General features: G+C 32.1%; 1 protein-coding gene across 1 annotated transcript; it reads right to left on the bottom strand.

The window, feature by feature from the left end:
* Window positions 1-8,038: 8,038 nt before the first annotated feature.
* Window positions 8,039-14,975, bottom strand: LOC141687219 (uncharacterized). Its single transcript, XM_074492419.1, has 3 exons — window positions 14,429-14,975; window positions 9,904-10,033; window positions 8,039-8,503 (listed from the first exon to the last, which is right to left on the bottom strand). The coding sequence occupies exons 1-3, from the start codon at window positions 14,855-14,857 to the stop codon at window positions 8,238-8,240; spliced, it is 825 nt and encodes a 274-aa protein (XP_074348520.1). The 5' UTR covers window positions 14,858-14,975; the 3' UTR covers window positions 8,039-8,237.
* Between the last annotated feature and the right edge of the window lie 1,373 nt (window positions 14,976-16,348).

Raw genomic sequence — 16,348 nt, 5'->3', positions numbered from 1 at the left:
TCTCCGGGAGATTCATTCCAGACTCCTTCAAAGCATGCACTATTATCTCGAACTCATGCACCTGCTCAGTCATGGACTTATTGTCCACCAGCTTGAACTCGAGGAACCTTGCCACAGAATACTTTTCTAGACCTTGTGAGTCAGTATTATGTGTCTGGTCCAGCTTCTCCCATAAGAGTTTTGCAGAGTAGGCATCAGAAGAATAGACATCAAACAAAGTGTTTGTTAGTGCCGCAAGAATGGCCGCTCTAGCCACTCCATCCTTCTCAGCCCACTTCGCAAAAGCCTTAACTGTGTCAGCCTTCTCTTGATCCACTACTGGTTTCTCATATTCCACAACCGGCCACAGACCCTTTATAGTCAACCACAGCTTCATTCTTTTCTGCCAGCGAGAAAAGCCAATGCCACCGTTGAATTTCTCCGGTAAACCGGTTAGTTCAACAGCTTGTGGGAAACTATAGGTGGTCCAATCAATGGCCCCAGCAGTTACACCCGAACTGCTACCACCACCAATGATAACCTCACTTTCGTTAACCATTATGCTAAATTCTAAATAACCAATAATCTCTTCAAGAATGCTGAGAAACTCACTAACAAGTATAGCAACATAGAGGCAAGTGTATAAAGAATTTAACAAGTTTAGGCCAAGACCACAGTTAACAAAACAAAACATGCAGGTAAACAAAATCAGTAACTGAAATAACGAAGAGAGAAAGAAAGATGTACCCGAAACCATAGCTTTCAACAGTGACTGAAATAAAGGTTTACAGATACAAAATGCCAAGAAAATAATCACAGCTGAGTCACCAGGCCTTGCTCGAAGTCCTGGCTGCTCTTGAAGAGATTATTGCCCCCTACCTGCTGCGTTTGGGATGTGCGCAATATCTCCACCAGGATAAAACAGCTCGGAGTTTATGTTAACAGCAGCAACAAAACCTCCACTTCGACCAGCACCTCAGTCGCCGGAAAATATCAGCACTTCAGGACTTATGGGAGAGAAATGCAGAGAGGTTGAAGAGAAGAGATGAGAATGTAGTGTATTGTATTCATTCAGTTTAGCCTCTATTTATAGGAGAGGAAAAATGAAACTGTCCACACACTTAATGTCTGAATTAAACTGCTCCATTAATGAAAAAATCAAAACTGATCAGATTTTGAATTCATAAATGAAAAAATCAAAACTGAACAGCTTTTGAATTTAAATTATTTGTAACAGCTTTTCACATTAACACCCACATTATTATCAGAACTTAAGTTAAGTTCTGATTCGACTCATCAGTACTTAAGTTCTGATTCTGATATCAGAACTTGTTAAGTTCTGATTTTATTCATCAGTCCTTAAGTTCTGATTCTTATATCAGAACTTGTTACAGATCATATTATTTGCAGGTTCAATATATTTAGATTACTTAGCCTATTTCAGAACCCAGCCCAATAATTCAATCACCGATAAATAAATTCGAATTAAAATAATTCTCAAATAAATAAAATCCTCGCCCAGGTCGCCTCGCGTACGCGAGACGCCGAGACATTCGCCCAAATCGTCCTTCGACCCGACCCGACCCGACCCGGTCCGGTCCGGTGCGGGGCGGGGCGGGGCGCGCGTGTGTGTGTGCGCGTGAAGCACACAACAACACAATGGACCATCACACACCTTAGTAGTTGTATACTACTCATGTGGGTAATACCATATAAAGCACACAACCCCCTTTATTTATTTCAATGTGGGACAAACATTCTCAAATTTTCTAAGCTTTTCCAAGCTACTTTCAACTCTCATTTCATATGGATTTCATTAAGAAAATTCTTAAAACCATACATGAAAATTTAAGTTCAAATATCATTGAACAATTTCCAATCATTAGATTTTAGGATTAACATCAATAACATAATTAAATTAAGCTCTAAAATCCTAATTTTCTAACAGGAAGAGTCAGCCCCCACACCATCAGTCCATCACTTCCATCCACGAGACTCAAATTACGTAGAGAATGGAGCACAGTTGCATCAGAATAACGAGTGTACAAGTACGTAGCATAAGTGAGTTGCACATAGAGCAATGTGTATTTAACTACATTATTCAAAAAATCATGCATATTTCAGTACATAATAAGTATGTGATTGTTTCATTCATCCTAACTACGCGAGTAACGAGTACCCATTGCTGTGATTTTTATGTTTACATAGTGATCAATGACTTCATTCCGTTAATATTTATAAATCCTGAACAAACTGTGATCTTACATATACATTTTGGAGAAAATATGAATGTAGGAGGATACTAAAAACTGGGTAAATATATAATGGTGGCAAAATACATAATGACAGCAAAATAATGGTTTCTTGCTAACATCTAAACCTTCACAGGTTTCTGTATTTGTTATATTTATATCATTATTTTATATTTATGTCATTTTAGTTATAAATTTAAACAGCTAGGTGACTTCGTTCTATACTTCAAATTCAATATTTTACATATCGATTCATTCTTGCACGGACGAGTATAGACTCTCGCGGCAAACTCATTCTTGTAACATTGGGTTCGCCCTGACGACCGTGGTTTCAATCACTGCCGACCTGTGTCTGTATATAGTATCTGTCGCTCGGAGATCGCAGTTGCTGACTTGTTGAGTTGCCTCCGAGTTCAAACGGGAAGAATTTAGATATGACTTACGAGCATCACAGCAAGGTTAAAAATATTAGTGGGTCGGAGTTGTGTTATGAACTGGGCTATTTGAAACAGCTTAGTTAATCGAGTTATCCGAACCCAGCTCGTTTGAACTCGACTCTCTAAACTAGACGAGTTACCTGAACCCGGCTCGGGAAATAACGAGTCGGATCCGGACAGAATTTTCAGGTCGTTTACTATTATAACCCGGTTCGGCTCGTTTAATTTAAGCCCGAACTCGAATTCTTATAACCCAACTCCGGCTCGGCTCGGCTCGAATGACAGCTCTGGTATATATTTTAACGGGGACGGAGGTAATAGTACTTTCTTAAGAAAATTCCGGAAAGTGTAAAATATTTTTGGATAATTAAACACATGAAACTATTAAAAGCAAGTCTTTTAATAGAGAAATTAGTATTTGTTAAAAAAAAATTATTTGGAGATAAATTTAGCAGAATAAAATAATTAAAATCAAAATAAGTTGTAAAACGCATATTATGGAACATATTTAACTTGAATATTTAAATTTTTAAGCAACATTATAATAAAATTGTAAATTAACACGAACGTAAGATAAATATCGCTTTTATCTAACAATTAAATTACCTTAAAATACTTGAACTTAGGCTGTGTTCCCGAATCTAGGGTATAAAAGAAAAAAATAGAAAATAACTAATTTTTCTTTCTCTCCTAATCTTTCCAAAAGTGGGAAGAAGATTTTGGAGACAAAAATAAAGAAAACTTCTTCCCAAATCTATAGCTTTCTTTTCCTTTCTTCATCTGACCTCAAGATCTTCATCGAAAAATGTAAAACGAATAACACGAAAGCGTAATGCGCACAAAACATCTTTGTTTGCAAAAAATATCTCAGACGCAACGATAAAACACGAATGCATTTGTTTTAAGCTGCCCCAATTAGAGATGCACAAAAAGCCCATCAGGTCGGGTTTTATCCGGGTTTTAAAAAGCCTGATTTTTTTAAAAACGGATCGGGCCGGGCTTTTTTAAAAATCGGGTCGGGCCGGACTTCCTAAGAAATATAAGGTCAGTTTTAGGCCCGCGGGCCGGGCCGAACTGGGCTTTTTATTTATATATTAAAAAATATGTTAATATTTGATAACTCGAATTATGAGTAGTTTAAATACCGGAGAAAATAATATCTTGATATATCATATAGAGTAGTTTAGTTACCGAAATAAATAATTATTTTTAATATAATATATAAACAATCATATATATATCTTAATTGCTTCTAATATTATAATATATTATCTTAAATATCATAAAAAGTATTGTATATTTTCAAAATTTATATAAAAAAATCGGTTTTTTAATCGGGCTTTTCAAAAACCCCGGACTTTTATCCGGACCGAACCGGGATTTTACCCGGGCTTTTTTCGATCCGGTCTTTTATCCGGGTTTTTCAGGTTTCGGGTCGGGCTGGATTTTCGAGAAAAAAAGGCCCATTTAAAGCCCGCGGGTCGGGGCAAGCTTTTTTTCGGATCGGGCTTTTTCCGGATCGGACTTTTCGGGCTTTTTCCGGATTGGATCAGATTCCGTGTTTCAGAATTTTTGAACATCTCTAGCCCCAATACACATGCAGTTAGAGACTTTTACAAACAAAAATAAACAATTCAAGTATAAGTTACCTCATGCAATTCAAATCCCCAATTCAAAGATAAAACTAAATAAACATATAAAAACAAATAAATAACTCAATACAAAAACCATAATTCAATACCCCAATTCAAAAAAATACCTTTAGAAGAAACCCTAAGTCAGAAAACTCGATTGAAGAAGAAATCATAAGTCAAAAACCCAATCATGAATAAGAAGACCCAATTATAAACAAGAAGCCCAAATCGATTGTTGATCCGATTGAACTCAAACACCAACTTATTGACTCGATTGAACTCAAACACTATTTTGAATCGGTTGAACTTATAGATTAGTTTTGATTAATTGATTAATTGAGGGGGGGAAGAAATTTCTGAGTAAAATATAAGATTGAGATTTAAGACAAAATTAAAGTTTTATTAAATTTCATCCCCCACACTTGTATTTTTTAATAAATTTCATTCCCCCGCTTATGTTTTTGTTGTAGCTGCCTAAAATTTCAGTTTTTAGTTACGTGTTCTTTAAGACCAACGGTAACTCAATTTATAGTATAATCGTAATTTTTTAATTTTCTCTATGCTTACATTACTTGGCAAAAAAATATGTGAGGAATCTATGGTGGGAAGAAGAAATTTATGAGTAAAATGTGAGATTGAGATTTAAGACAAAATTATAATTTTATTAAATTTCATCCCCAACACTTGTATTTTTTAATAAATTTCATTCACCCGCTTATGTTTTTGTTGTAGCTGCCTAAAATTTCAGTTTTTAGTTACCCGTTCTTTAAGACCAACGGTAACTCATTTATAGTATAATCGTAAATTTTTAATTTTCTCTATGCTTACATTAATCGACACCAACGGTTACAATAAAAAAAGGTATAACCATAGATGGAAAAAAAATGTGAGGCATTTATGGTCATAGTTTACCTGATTACACTAAAAAAATCGTAATAACAGGTCATATAAGATCATATATGGTGTAGTGTTTTGAAATGGTAAAATTTATTATGGAAGTCTAAAGTGACTAAACACATATTCAACACGTATATTAAAATTTTTAAACTTCATGATAAATTATAATTAATGTAAGACAAATGCCACTTTAATCTTTGACAATTAAACCTTAAATAATTTAACTTATTAGTTGATAGTCGGACCATAAACTTACTAGGCACTAGCATCGGGACGTAATCCTTTGGGCCATAATTTTTTGTTAAACTACCTATGATCCTTACAATTACGGTAAAATCTCTAAGTTAATAATGTAGACAAATTTATTAATTTATCGAATTTATTATTATTCGATATTAAATATATGTACTCTTTCTATTACGTTACGATCAAAAATTTTATATTTAAAATATACATTTATAATAAATAACTAGTTTATCAATTATTAATTCAGTAAGATTTTACCGTATTATCATTTTTTAAATAGTTGGAGATAAATGGGAAATGATCAAAAGAACTTACAAAGAAACACTTAAACATATTTTAATCATTACATTAAATACTAGTTTATAGCCCGTGCTTTGCACACAGGGATCTCAAAAATTATTTAATAAAATAAATAAATAAATTTATAATTTAAACTGAATAATATGATTATGAAAGATTAAATTATCTATATAATAAGTGTATTGCATCTACATATGATGATAAATTTATTTAAGAACTACATTCGTCATATATGTTATTTTTATGTTATATATTTTATAAGATTATTTTTATAAATAGATCTGTTAAAATTTAAACTTTATTTCAAATTTGTATTAAAAACTTATCATAAATAACACAATTCATATTTAAAATTGTATTGCAAAGTTTCTGTAATTAAAATGGGTCATAATAAGTACATGGATCATTTATAAACCTAATATGGATACCAAACCTAAAAATGGGTAGTCCATTGGGTAAATTAAATTTAAAAATCATATCCGAACCAAAATATGGATACCAAACCTTAGGAAAGGATTACCCAGCAATTTATAATATATACATATGTGATTATTATTGCGTCATTCTGATCATGTGAGTAGTCAATATTTATTAATGTGATTCGAATTGAGAAAACTCTTCATCGTATTTACTTAACATTTTAGCTTCACATGATCATAAGTACAAACTACATTATTATATAAATATAATGTTAAATTTAACTTTTCACAAATTAAGAAACCGGAGAAAACTATTGAAACATATTTGAATATTAGGAATAATAAATGTTTCGTAGATTATAATAAGTACATTTTTACAATTTTATTATATAGTCTCAAATAAATATATTGCTTTAAAAATTATGCATTTAAGGATTAAACCTGTGTACACTGAAAATAGAATTGCCATATTACAAAATGCAAAATAAAGATTTAAGACTTAAGTGTAATAATCTCAAACATCTAAGGACTTTCTGGGGCTGTTGACTTTATGACCTAGTCCGAGCCTTTGAAGGCTTGTTGGTAGTTTTATGTAATCTATTTATATTTATGTTTGTAAATTAAAACAACCATAAAATAACGTCCAATATGTAAATTGTATTTGTTGGTAAATGCGTAATTCATCGGCTAAAATTGGCCACCTCCACCAGGTCGGGCTATTTTTATTATTTTGTTTTGAAAAAAGTTTATTCTTGTCCATCGCCCCTTACCAATAGTGTTAGGACCTCAATTCCTCAAATATATCGTTTAATTATTTTATCAAATGATTTGGGTAATATATGACGAATTTTGATTTGGCGGACAAAACTCTCTTTTTAGTAGGTGAAATGTTTAAGTTACAAATACATCATTTTTTTATAAAAAAGGGTCTACATTTATTTAAGAATATAACTTGTCTTCCGGGACAAGAGAAAATACATTATGGGGCATTCTTACGAGAAAACAAACATGTTAGCAATATTCAAGATGTCACAAACTACTACTCCCTCCGTTCCTAAAAACATTTCCTATTTGCACATTTTTGATTGTTAATATCTTTAAATTCGTATTAATATTAAATATAAAAATTTCACTGTATTAAAGTACTGATAAATACGAATCCAACGAGATCACTTATGACTATATTTGATATTATAGATTAGACGTAAATTAGTAGTCAATCGTTTACCGTGAACAATACCGAATGTCAAAAGAGGAAACGTTTAACGGGACGGAGGGAGTACTTGTTTGGCCGTTTTTGTGATAATTTTTGACCCGCGTTATAAGCATGTTTAAGTCCAAAATATTTTTTTTTAACATGGTAACTAATTACGTGAATTTCCCTACTTATGAATTTGTGTATGACATTTCACAACAATTTTTTTAAGGCAAGGGTTTTCTTCATTTAAAAAAGCTCTTAGTTATAAGTGAAGAATTAGAGGCTATTTTGGCAGCAGAAAATAAGTGGCTTATATTAGCCCGTAAATAATTATCAATGACTGTTTGTCGACACAATTTATAAATTAAATTTATAATTTATAAACTGATAAGTTGAATTTTAACAGTGACGTACTTTTTTTCAACTTATTTTTATTTTTTGATTTTTTATTAAATTTTATTTTAAAATTTATGTCTTTACATATTTTTCTAATTTAAAATTTACGAATTAAAATAATTGTATTTAAAATTTATTTATTTTAATTTATTTAAGTAAAAAATCTAACGTTTAATCAAACATTTATTTAACTTATAAGTATATATCTACTTATCACTTATAATTCCTTATTAAGTTGGAAGTTACTTATTTTAAGATTTACGAAACGGGCACTTAAAAATGGTTTAACTAGTTTTCACCTACTAATCGCAATCCGTGCCTTTCATAAGCATTAAAATTTTCAAACACCACACTGCTCAAGGCCATTTGCTTCAATTGGCAATCTTGTTGCAGTACTTTTGTTAACAAAATTTGCAATTTTGTTAAGTAGAGGCTAAACCAAACATACAAACAAAAAAAGTAGCACAAAATGTTCTGTTTTATTTTTTCTTTTCAGAAGCTTTCTCTTTCTTTTGTTGATCCGCTTTCTCTTTCTTTTGTTGATCTGAAACTCTTGCTCCTGCAATCTTGACAACAGCTTCATCCTTCGACTGAACTAGCTTTAAAGCGGGATGAACCTTGAGATCCCCCATTACTAGTTTTTGCCCCACATCCAATTCACTGAGATCAACCTCAATATATGGTGGTATCACATCTGCTGGGCATAAGTACTTGACCTTTCTCTTGATAACGTTCAAGTAAGCCCCTGCCAAGTTTTAGGACTGATGATTAATAATTTTGTACTCAGTTACAATAAGATAAGGCTATAGAAATATAAACACATGACGTGAACAATATAATTTACAGCCATACAATCAAAACATTACATGTTGCACGAGAGTATAAGAACTATGAAAATTTAGAAATAAACTACTAGTGGGTGAAATGGAGTACAATACTAATGGAAAACAATTAAGATATCCAGTCTCTTCAACCTTTCCCCATATCTCAAACAAATTGCAAGTGTATGCTGCATAAACTGATGCAACTTCGGAGAATAGTTCAGACGTCAGTAGAATATAAATCTAACGATTTGTTTAATAAAAATTCACCGAATTCTTACAAATCTATCATCTTTAAGTAAACCAGGCAGCACATAGTCAACTCTGCTTTGGTACAGGAACAAAAATTTTCATTCCATTTTTCTGATTATCATGTCCCTCCCTTCTATTAAATTGTTCTCCTACTCTTCAACAATTATTTATATCTGCAGATCTATGTTGACACTCATTGTTGTGATTCTACCACTACTGTAAAACATATATTTGATTTTCCGCAATTGACTGATCCTGTGAAGCAGGTTGTAGTCCTCTAGAACACAAAAAGATTAGCCAAATACAGCAAGATTACAGGAGCATAAGCAAAATAGTAGATTAAAACTTAAAATTCAGTTTAGGTCTATGATTAATACATGTCAAAAATGCTATATATGTAGAACGACAAAAAATAGAAATGTAATTTAACAAAAAAAATTGAAATTTACCAACCTATCATCATGAAACTTAAAATGCTGCGGAGTCGTACAAAACAGAAACTGTACCGACCTATCTTTATAATCCAAAAGTAACCGAAAATCTGAAGCTCTAAGAAATGTAATAAAAAAAATATAACCGCGAAAAGTTGTACTCCACTTTTATCGATAACTTGAGTAGCTTAACCTTATGAGCTCAGCGCATATTCACAAATCTGTAAAAGCTATCCTATCAATAACTCCATGTAAGAACTCATTATGGAAGTATGTTTTTCCAAGGCAGAACGATGTACTTCTACAGTGCTAAGCTCATCCTCAAAAACAGTCCAGAACTCATTAGAATGTTGTGTTATAGATACTTCGAGTATACTGGTTACAGTCTAGGGGGGCCAATAAATGTAATTTGTAGCTAAACTAAACCATTGGCCTTGTCACATAAAGGTTGTCAAATTTTTAGATAATGAAACAACACTATAGATTTGTTGGCTCCCGAAATATTCATGTTCGTGATGAATGGGAAACATCCTAGATACATACTAAAGCTTAAGGAACTTGATCTTCTATAAAAGAACAAGGCTGAATGAACTAATTCAAAGAAAAGACATTTAGATTTATAAGGCGCGTCTTTTAAATACCTTTCTTTAACCCAGGAGAAACATCGTCTCCAATGAACATGAGAGGAACTTCAACTTTTAACCAAGCATGTGACGGGGCCCTTATGAAGGTCACGTTTAGTAATGCATCTGTACCAGCCTGCAAATGAACCTGATATGAAAGAGGAACAAAAATCAGCATAATATCCCCTGTGTAATTACTGCTATTATTGTGCTAAAAGACCGAGTACAAGGCTTTTTTTATCAAAAAGAAATCAAACATGATATTAGCCCGTCATTATAACTGTCAAAACTCGGACTCATGCTTATATACCGAGGGGATTAATTTATTATGTATGCATAATGCAACAAATGCAAGTTTAAAACTGTATCTACGAGGAGGCACAATCACACTAAAAATGTTCCAAGAAGAAAAATAGATTTCTAAAAGTAGTTCATCTAAGAAAATTTTAATTCATTCACTTATTGTATGCCACTGGTCATATTGTAAACAGTATAAAAAATCACTACCAAAATCATGATGAGATTAAAAAATTTCCGACCATCGCGAATAAAGAGGAATCTGAGTAAAATTTTGAAAAAGTAGAAGCAAGTTCAAATTTGCTAGCAATACAAGAGGTTCAGACATGCTACTTCATTTATCAGAAAAACCTTCCTGGTATTTACTGATAAACTTTTCACGTTTCCTTAAAAAATTGTATATGTAATGTACAATTACAACACAACTTTCTCGGACTAAAAAATTGCTATGGTCAAAACAATGTACAAGTAGGCTAAAGAAAATCTCGATAGTATTCCACTGTTTGATCCTGAATCCCAGATTCTCAATACTATTATATTTTTTAGTTCTCAAATTTCATCATACTGTAATCTCTACAGCAACGCCTCCTGCGTCAAGGACTAATATTTTAATTATATTGTACCCTTCTAACAAATTACTGATAAATGTATAGTATTGAGTAACAGCTTACTGTGATCATTATCAAGATACTACCCCTAGTTTTTCTATGGAATTATATTCCACAAAATTACAATAGACCTTCGTCCATGTATGATACATTTATATCCATGTATAACCCAAGTTCTCATACCAAATTATCAATGCACTTCATAACATATGTTTGTACATAATCAAACAACAGATACAATATACAGTAAAATAAACATGAAAAACCCCAATAGATACGCATACTTACATAACTATAGCCAAAACTCTCATACCAATGTACCATTATCCTTTATAATTAATCAAACAACAAACATACAATATATAGAGTGAACAAGATCAAATTTCTCTTCTAGGAAAGACCCTAAATGTCTAAGCAATCTTACTGGATCCAAACTCGGGTCAAAATTTCAAATTTAACAATCTCGAGGAAAAGAAAGAACAGCCTAACTGATTAAAATGTATCCTCATTTGACTAGTGCAAGCTCAGTTGGTTAAAAAGGGAATAACTATACTCTTGGTCGCATGTTTGAATCCCACGGGAGGAGAATTTATGATTATGCCTCCTTAGTCAAGTCAGAGCTTGTCGCTTAATTGCGTGAGCCCGTAGGGTTTACCTAGTGCGCACCCGAAGGGTAGCGGCTGCGGGTTACCTACGATTAAAAAAAGAAAAAAAAACAGGAAATGACACTAGACGATACAAGTAATCCAAATATTACTCAAAATTTTAATTTGTCCCTCTAAACTTTTGCAATTTTATCAAATTTCTGGTCGTTTTTGAATCCACAAACACAAAACTGAATCCCAAAATTTACACCGCTAAAAACTGATGCTACACTATTTTTTCAAATCCTACTCCCCTTATCCTCACAACAGTCCACCTGTAATTATAATCTAACCCCTAACCTTTTATACCCTATAAATCATTCAACTTCATTCATACATACATAAACTTATAAGGAACCAAAGAGCTAAAACAAAATATATATTACGAAAACCAAGGAAAACTACCAAACGTATATACAAATGTAGAGTACAATAAACAAACTCAGGCCTCGTCAGAACCAAACTTAGGCCTCGTCTGAATCAACCTCAGGCCTTACTTCAAGATCAAACAACCTTGACAAAAATATCAGAATATAGAACACAATAAACAAGAAAGCCAACCAAAACAACAGATATACACATATAGTTCCACTTCTAGGCAAGATTCTAACTTAAGTTTTTAAACACTATATAGAGTACAATAAACAAGAAAAAACAAAATATCATACATACTATACAAAATGTACATACTCGCAATTCTATGCAAGACTCAAACTTCCTCAATAACCTCGTACTTGGGTCGAACCTCAAGATCACACAATCTCGAAAAAAAGAAAGAACTTCCTAAACAATTAACAGGCTTCCTAACCTGACTAGTCCAACCATATACATTGAATAGTTTCATTGAAAGTGTAATTTTACTACCAAATACTCAGAAATATATATCATCAAAACAACAGCTCACTATAGTAACTAATAATCATCAAGCAATATACTACCACTCTTTACACAATTAAGAGTAATGCTCAATTACTTTTTATACAGTAGATTCTCGAAAAATAAATACCCTATAAATGATTAACAAGCTTCCTAATGCAATTAAAATAAACTAACAAATACAAAAATTCAACCGGAAGTGTACTTGTACAACTAATTACACAAAAATATATAGCATCATAGTAACATCTCTATATAGTAATAATAATGAACAAATATACAACCACTCTTTAACACGGATTTAAACTAACGCTTGATTATTCTTTAATAAAACCTCGACAAAGGAATACCACGTATAAGAATAACCTCGATAAATTAATAATTTTTTCAAGATCCTGACACTAAAAAAACCTTTTTATTTTACACCTCGACAAATAAATATATTTCTCGTCAACTAATAACCCTAACCAAACACACAATACACACTACAATAACCAACAAAACCCGAAAACACGATAAATAACCTCGACAACCAAATATTTATTCAAATCTTAACATTAAACACAATGCATTTTTAACCCCAATAAGTAAACAAGATTCTCCTAATTGTACACCATCATCAACATTTCAATAAATAATCATAACTTAACACACAACACACACTACAATAAGAGAAAAAACCCGAAAACACACTTACACTTCTAGGCAAAACTTAAACTTTTTCAACAACCTCATCAAAATCAAACTCAGACCTAACTTCAAGATCAATTTTTTTAAACAACTTCAAGATTAATAAATCATGCATAATCAAATGAACATACAAGCACACAAGACACACTAAAACACCCAAAAACACTTACACTTATAGGCAAAACTCGAACTTTTTCGACAACCACATCAGAAACAAACTTAGGCCTAACTTCATATGCATAATCACACGTATTTTTATCCAAAATAAATAAACACGATTCTCCTAATTGTAGTCCATTATCATAAGCTCGATAAATAATCATAACTTAACACACAATACACATTACAATAACCAAGAAAACCCAAAAACACAAACAACAAACACTTACACTTCTAGGCAAACTCGAACATTTTTGACAACCTTATAGAAACCAAACTCGGGCCTAACAACAAGATTAATTATTTTTTAAAAAACTTCAAAATTAATCAATAATGCATAATCAAATAAAATTACAAGCACACAACACACACTGAAACACCCAAAAATACTTACACTTATTGGCAAAACTCAAACTTTTTCAACAACCTCATCGAAACCAAACTCATCCCTAACTTCAAGATTAATGACACTAATTACAAATACTTGCACTCCTAGGCAGAACTCGAACTTTTTCAACAACCTCATCGGAACCAAACTCATGCCTAATTTCAACATCAATATTTTTTCTGAAACTACTTCAAAATTAATCAATTATGCATAATCAAACAAAAATAAAAGCACACAAAACACCCAAAAAACACTTACACTTCTAGGAAAAACTCGAATTTTTCAACCTCATCGAAACCAAACTCATGCCTAACTTCATCATTTTTTTTCCAAAACTACTTCAAAATTAATCAATCATACATAATCAAACAAAAATACAAGCACACAAAACACACAAAAATACTTACACTTCTAGGCAAAACGCGAACTTTTTCAACAACCTCATCGAAACCAAACTCATGCCTAATTTCAACATCAATATTTTTCTAAAACTACTACAAAATTAATCAATCATACATAATCAAACATAAATAAAAGCACACAAAACACCCACAAACACTTACACTTTTAGGCAAAACTCGACCTTTTTCAACAACCTCATCGAAACCAAACTCATGCCTAACTTCAACGTCAATATTTTTTCTAAAACTACTTTAAAATTAATCAACAATGCATAATTAAACAAAAATAAAAGCACACAAAACACTTACATTTCTAGGCAAAACCCGAACTTTTTCGACAACCTAATCGAAACCAAACTCAATCCTAACTTCAAGATCAAATTTTTATTTTAAAACAACTTGAAGATTAATCAATCACACATAATCAAACAAAAAAAAACAACCACAAAACACACACTAAAACACCCGAAAAACACTTACACTTCTAGGCAAAACCCGAACTTTTTCGACAACCTGATCAGACCCAAACTGCTCCCTAACTTCAAGATCAAACAATCTGGACAAAAAGAAAGACCTGCCAAGATGATTAATAAGCTTCTTAATCTGATTAGTGTCAACAGAAATCAATCTTTTATTGCCCCCGTGTTGCCCATCTTCTTGCTCAAACACAATGCTGGGGACCCGACCCGCTTTCCGTTCTTTACCCGCGATGTTCTTGCCGGAGATTGACCGGGGGATTGCGAGGATTGTTTCGGCGTGTTTCGGGTCGGGTTTGGGGAGGTCCGGGAGGTAGGTTAGCGGGTCGGGTTCGGGTTGGGGGTGAGAGAGAGCGGCGGCGCATTGGGAGAAGAGACGGAGACGGAGAGAGGCGGGTCGGGTCAGGAGGTGGGTGGATCGGGTGAGGATCATTTGGGTGGTTTAGGGGGTTTAAGAAGAGGGTTCTAGTGTGACTGCAGCTCTCTTTGTTTCACTGCCTTTTGTATTGGCTCAAAATCAAACTTAGATCTTCCCCGAGTTTTAGGGAGCTGGAGTAAGTAAAATTTAAATTCATCGGCATTTGTTTTCGATACTTTTTAAAAATTTGGGAGTATGATTGGGAATGAAATCGGAGAAACTGATGAAATGTCATTTTTGAGTGTTAAATGACCTAAAATGTTACTTTTAGAAATAATGGCCCGAAATGTCACTTTATAAATTATAACGACACTTCTTCTAGCGTTTTGTATATTTTTTAAATATGAAAACGCTATATCGGATAGCGTTTTGACACTTTAATTTTTTTATAATGTGTAAAACGTTAGATGAAGTAGAGTTTTGGGGCTAAAACTCTACATGATGTACTGTTTGGAGCCAAAACGCTACTTTATCTAACGTTTTGTACATATAAAAAAACAAAGTGCCAAAACGCGACACAAAATAACGTTTTTGGGTATTTTGTATAAACGTTATACGATTTATCATTTTCAAATGACATTTAGGACCATTATTTTCATAAGTGATATTTTGCGCCATTTCCTAATTCCAAAGTGATATTTAGGGGGACCACTCATGAGATAAATAAAACTATTTTACTTATATTGTATTTGTTTTCCACCATTTTTAAAACTCAAGAGTAAGGGGTTAACTCCACCATCCCACAAACATTTTTCTTTGTACAAATGAATAAATTGACTTGAAACAAATAAACTAGTTAAATAATTAATCGTTTTGTTATGAGATTGTTTAATATGTTATTTAAAAATATTGTTGCAACTTGCAACTACATAAGAATTAGTGTGAGTATAATATTTTGATATGTTTTGAGTATTGAAAATAAATCTAACTAAAAATACTAAAATGATTCAATTATATACTTATTTATTTTACTTTATTTCCTTTTAAATTTCAATTTTTTTTTGTATTTTCAACATCCTTTACAATATATTACAACGGGAAACATCATCATCAAAATATTTGAATAGAATATGAATTAAAATTTGTAATGGGTTCGAAATAATATTTTTATAAAAATATCACCTTAATTAATTTTATAATAGATATCATTCTTCTTATATTATATTTGCGAGTGACATACTTATAATTTAATATTTACCTAACAACCAGGTAACGCGATAATACGATATATGTGCACCTTACAAAATATAAGGTATCGGTAAGTTAAAAATATGAAATAACCCTGACAAGAAGGTATTATTATTAAGAGTTTTTCTTTTACTTATCAAAATGGATTTCTCAAAAATAAAATAATTATAAAATATTAAAATAAATAAACATAGACCCTTAACACAATAATTAATATAATAAATAAATAAAATTACTTTAAACTAATCTTTAAAATCAAACCAAATATAAACAGTATATCCCGCAAAAGCAGGTTGGAGGAGGCTGTTTCCCGAAAAT

The sequence above is a fragment of the Apium graveolens genome, chromosome 9, assembly GCF_009905375.1.
Source record: "Apium graveolens cultivar Ventura chromosome 9, ASM990537v1, whole genome shotgun sequence".
Taxonomy (NCBI): Eukaryota; Viridiplantae; Streptophyta; class Magnoliopsida; order Apiales; family Apiaceae; genus Apium; species Apium graveolens.
Note: the sequence above shows the minus strand (reverse complement) of the source record. Positions and strands in the feature narration are given on the sequence as shown.